Genomic DNA, 5,377 nt, shown 5'->3' on the forward strand with positions numbered 1-5,377 from the left:
GAGTCCGGGACGGTTTCTAACTCATCCCGCCAGATTACAAATAACACTTCCTATTACAACTCTTAACTTTCCTTAATAGATCTTGGGCTCCCGAATCTTCTTATTCTTCGAGTAGTGGGCCTCCAGTAAACCCCGGGTACTATCTTCGGCAGGCCCATTTGGGATGCCTATGTCATCGATCATCGCAATGAAAGGAAGCATCCACATTTACTTTGGTCTGTCTAGCCTCAGGTTTCTCCCACCGATGAACCCCGCATGGTGGTTTTGCTGCTGCTTTCGCTGCATTGGAGACAATTGAGAGAATAGACATTTTGCATTGAAGGATCGGGGGCACCTCCTCACCATGCGTACGGCGACGACGGATCCACCAGAGGTACCAACACGAAGCCCCTACAAGTTCCTTAAAGCCCATATTAGTAAACCCCGGAACAGAAGAGTTCAGGTCACGTATGAGATATTCGAGGATAGCCGAGCCAGACCGGTCGGACAGCAAAGCTTCATCAATGCAATCAATGACGCCCAAAGAAGTCCAAAGCTCTCTCGCCATATGACATTGGAAGAGGAGATGAGCCATGTCCTCAGGTCCCTGCATGCAGATCGGGCACTGTCCGGACGTACCAATATGACGGTTCACCAATATTGACTTCAGGGGAATAATACCATGTAAGGCCCTCCACATAAAGATCTTAATCTTACCAGGCAATTTTAAAGACCATAGTGCTTTCCAGACCGGGTTCAGAGCTGAATGTCCAGGGAGAGCAAGTTGACCCGCCCGAGCACCGAAGGCATGACGCCACTGAAGATGGTATCCCGATCGGACCGAATATCGGCCATTTTTGTTATACTTCCAAGCAATAAAATCATCAAAACCATGGTGATTCAATGGAATTTCCAGGATACGCGTGACATCAATGTCAAAGAATAGAGATTTTAGGAGTTCGATATCCCATTGTCCAGTCGCCGGATCAATCAAATCTGCAACTTTGGTGTAAACCCCTCTCCCACGTGGGGTAATGATCTTACGATCATCACTAGAGGGTATCCACGGATCCGTGTAAATATTGACTTTTTCGCCATTGCCAATTCTCCAAATATAGCCCCTTTTGAAAGTAGAAATCCCTGCCACAATACTCTGCCAGGTGAAAGAAGATCCAGCTTTTGGACCCGCTTTCAAGATATCACAATGAGGATAGTATTTCGCCTTAAGAACAGTTGCACACAAAGAGTCAGGTTCTGTAGCAAGTCTCCATACCTGCTTAGCTAGCATGGCCAGATTAAAGGAGTGGAAGTCTCTGAATCCCAAACCGCCCTCTCTCTTTGGGTAACATAGCTTCCACCAAGCCATCCAGTGCAATTTATTACTATTTTCATCATCACCCCACCAGAAGCTCGAGATGGCGTCCATCATCTTTTTACAGACACCCATAGGAATAAGAAAAACTGACATTGCATAGACTGGGATGGCCTGGGCCACCGCCTTCAGTAAAATTTCCTTGCCCCCAATAGACAGTTGTTTCTCCTTCCAACCATTAATCCGTTGGATAATTCTCTCAATAAAATGCTCAAAACAGTCACTTCTCTCCGCCCCCACAAGAGAAGGGAGGCCCAGATATTTATCAGAAATTGCTTCCGTGTCAATGTGAAGTGCTTGACACATTTCAGCTCTAACAAGAACATTTGTATTCGGGGAGAAGAAAATGCTCGATTTTGCTAGACTCACCATCTGACCTGAATTTGCACAGTAAGTATCCAGGACTCGTTGCAAGGAAGTTGCATTATTCGTATCTGCCTTCATGAGAATTAGGGAATCATCAGCAAAGAGTAGATGTGAAACTGATGGTGCATTTCTGCACACCCTTACCCCAGCAATGCCACCAACTTCTTCTTCATGCAACAACAAACTGGATAAACCCTCCGCACAAATGAGGAACAAATAAGGGGAGAGGGGATCCCCTTGGCGAAGACCTCTAGTTGGAGAAAACATATCGGTCTCCTGAGAATTGAATCTAATTTGATATCGAACTGAGCTGACACAAGCCATCATCAACGAGGTCCACCTTTCAGAAAAACCCAGTCGCCTCAACATATTTTCAAGGAAAATCCATTCCACTCTATCGTAGGCCTTATGCATATCAAGTTTAACTGCACAAGCACCATTAAATCCGTTTCTTTTATTTTTGATAGTATGAATACTTTCATAGGCAAGCAGAACATTGTCTGTAATCAAGCGTCCTGGGACGAAGGCGCTTTGCATCGGAGAAATTACCTCAGGGAGGATCCGCTTCAATCTGAAGGCCAACATTTTAGAGATGATTTTGTATATCACATTACAAAGGCTGATCGGTCGGAACTGAGTTATCAACTCTGGATTATCAACTTTGGGTATGAGCACAACCGTAGTATCATTCCAGCCATCAGGTATCTCCCCCGTATTCAAAGCTTGCAAAATTTCAGAAGTAATTTCTGCCCCACAAATACTCCAGAATCTTTTGTAGAAAATGGCATGGAGACCATCCGGGCCTGGCGCTTTAAGATCACCGATACTGAATGCAGCTTTTTTGACATCATCAGCAGAAAACGGTGCAATCAGGCTTTCATTCATAATATCAGTCACCTTAGGGTGGATCTTATCAAGGAGCTCGGGATCAACAGCCTGCACTTCCGAGGAAAATAGGTTAGAGAAATAATCTTTGACAATAGGTTTCAAATCTGCATTACCCTCGACCCAAATATTATTATGTTTCAGCTTCTTAATCATATTCTTTTTGCGTCTGGCCGTCGCAAACTGGTGAAAAAAGGCCGTATTTCGATCGCCTTGCTGAAGCCAATTCGCCCTAGACCGTTGCATCCAATGGACCTCATCCTGTTCAAGAAGTAATTCAATCAACGCTGATTGCTCTTTGGCAATAGTTTCATTTTCCTCTGATAATGGGCCAGTTAGAGCCCGCTCAAGCTTCCTCTGTGCATTCTTCAGACGGCGTTTCGGCTTCTGTAGTATTTCCTTGTCCCACGCATGCAGCGAGGCATGCATATGAGCCAGCTTGGCGAGCACGTTTGCATTGCCCACGGCCGACCCAGCAGAAGCCCACGCTGTCTCCACAACCTCGCGGAACGAGTCTTCTTTAAACCATTTGGCCTCAAATTTCATCGAGGGACTATGGTTAGGCACCGAAACATGGGGTTCCGTATCAAGAAGAATTGGGCGGTGATCGACTTGATACTCTCCAGGTGTGTGAGAGAGGCATCCGGGTGCATTGCTAACCAGTCGGAGTTCGCTGTAGCCCGGTCCAGTCGCTCTCGGATACGCCCGCGACGCCAAGTGAAAGGATCACCACTATAACCAACATCGTGCAGGTCACATGCAATCAACGAATCTCTGAACGCCTGCATAAAATTCTGGGGCCGGGGGTTGCCTCCTTCCTTTTCATGTGAATATAAAATCTCATTGAAGCCGCCCATAACAACCCATGGGAGATTACTGTCCCTTTTCAGATCACGTAGCTTGTCCCACGTTTTGTATTTGTCTTCCCATTTAGGCTCCCCATAAATACCAGTGAACCTCCAAACCTTCGTAGGGCTTTCATGAACGGAGACATCAATGTAGTTAGGCGCCGAAAAAATTTGTTGAATATTAATACTTTGCTTCCACAACAAGAGAACCCCACCACTCCGAGTAGTAGTGGGATTGACGATCATAGAACTCATTTTCAGATTCTTACGAAGACAGTCAGCCGGATAAGAGTCGAGGTGAGTCTCCGATAAGAACATCACATCGGGGTCAATACGCTTCTGGACAGCCAGAAGAGATCGAACTGTCGGGCGATTGCCCGCACCCTGACAGTTCGCAGCTAAAAGTTTCATTGCGACCGGACGGACTCCTCGAGGGAGGCCGCCGATCCTAGTGAAGAGGAGATTGCTCCGTCCTTCTTTGTTCTCTTTTTGCGATCCTTATCATCAACTGGTTCCAATTGGTCAGATGGTGAAGACCCATCTGTATTCATGTCGCTAGATTGCATATTCCCTTGCTGATCAGAACTGTTCTTTTCCATGTCCTCTTTTCCATCTAACTCAAGCCTTCTTTTAGCGGAGGAGTCACTTGGAGAACCCTTGTCCATATCCATATCCTTGGTAGGGCTTGTAGCAGTATCTTCAAGCTCTCCATCAGCAGCTGTACCATTAAGGGTAGCCATAGCATTGTGTCGCCAGTCAATTTTCTCTCCAGTAACGCGGCCTAATGGGGTACGGTTTGCACCAGTAGTTAGGGGACCCTGGCCACGCCCACGGCCAGGACTACGTCCTCCATCCCAGCCAGCACGACCAGTGCCTCGGCCACCTCCAGGACCAAAATTGAGGCTCCGACCAAACCAAGTTTCCCTGTCTGCTTTTAAAAAATCGCCCCACTTTAATTTGTCCTCTTCATGCTCACCTGTGCCACATTCTAGATGAACATGACCAAAGAACCCACAGGCGCCACAAAATTTGGGGATCTTTTCGTACTGCACTTGATAATACTCCCGTTCACGGTTTCTTGAGATAGTGACCACGCGTGCAATGATTTTCCTTACATCAAGTCTCACCCGAACACGAATGAAATTGCCCAAGCCGTGAACCTTTGTATCCACTTTAATTACCTTTCCCACTTTCTTCTCAGTAAGGTTTTTTATTAGGGCCTCATTGCGGTACCCTATTGGAAGTTTGTGAATTTGGATCCACGTATCAAAAAAATTTAGATCAATTGACTCCGGATCAACTAGGCCATCATATTCCTCTATGCAAACAATGTTCTGTCGAAACAGCCATGGACCACCCTCTTTCACCTTGAGCCAATCTCCGAGACACGAACATTGAACGGTAAAGAGGTTACCTTCTAGGTGATTGAATTCAATTCGCTGGGCAGGCGACCACGCGTTCCTCATATTCTGTTCAAACGCCAAAGGACTAAACTGAGCAGATGAATGAACCTTGGCGAGAGCCATCCACTTGATGCCCTGTTTAGGTGCAGACTCCTCATCTTCGAAAACAAGGTCATCCAACTCATCATCATCGATTCCAAGACGTTGCAGCAGGTCTCCAATAGCCTCAGGTTTCTTGCTACCGGAGCCGCTCGCTTGATTCGACGATTGTGCAGGGCTCGCCATGGAGCGAGCAAGGAAGGATTACCGCTGCCACAACCCTAGAAACGAACCAGAGAAGACAGACAAACGCCGGGTCGCGAGGGACTCGGCAAGGACTCCGGGAAGCGATCAGGGATCCCTCCCAAAGGCGGGTAAACGAACAAAGTCCCCGGCCGGCTCGAAGTCCGACGGCGGGTCAGAAAACCCTAATCGCCAGGCGGCGGCGGTTAGGTCTTGCTAGTCTATACCTCGGCGCCGATCAA

The 5,377-nt window shown here is 47.1% G+C and overlaps 1 protein-coding gene across 1 annotated transcript; it reads right to left on the reverse strand.

Moving 5' to 3' along the window:
* Positions 1-207: 207 nt before the first annotated feature.
* LOC127336216 (uncharacterized) lies at positions 208-3,148 on the reverse strand. Its single transcript, XM_051363014.1, has 4 exons — positions 2,267-3,148; positions 1,253-1,789; positions 395-586; positions 208-279 (listed from the first exon to the last, which is right to left on the reverse strand). The coding sequence occupies exons 1-4, from the start codon at positions 3,146-3,148 to the stop codon at positions 208-210; spliced, it is 1,683 nt and encodes a 560-aa protein (XP_051218974.1).
* Positions 3,149-5,377: the final 2,229 nt, after the last annotated feature.

Source organism: Lolium perenne, chromosome 1 (assembly GCF_019359855.2).
Source record: "Lolium perenne isolate Kyuss_39 chromosome 1, Kyuss_2.0, whole genome shotgun sequence".
Taxonomy (NCBI): domain Eukaryota; kingdom Viridiplantae; phylum Streptophyta; class Magnoliopsida; order Poales; family Poaceae; genus Lolium; species Lolium perenne.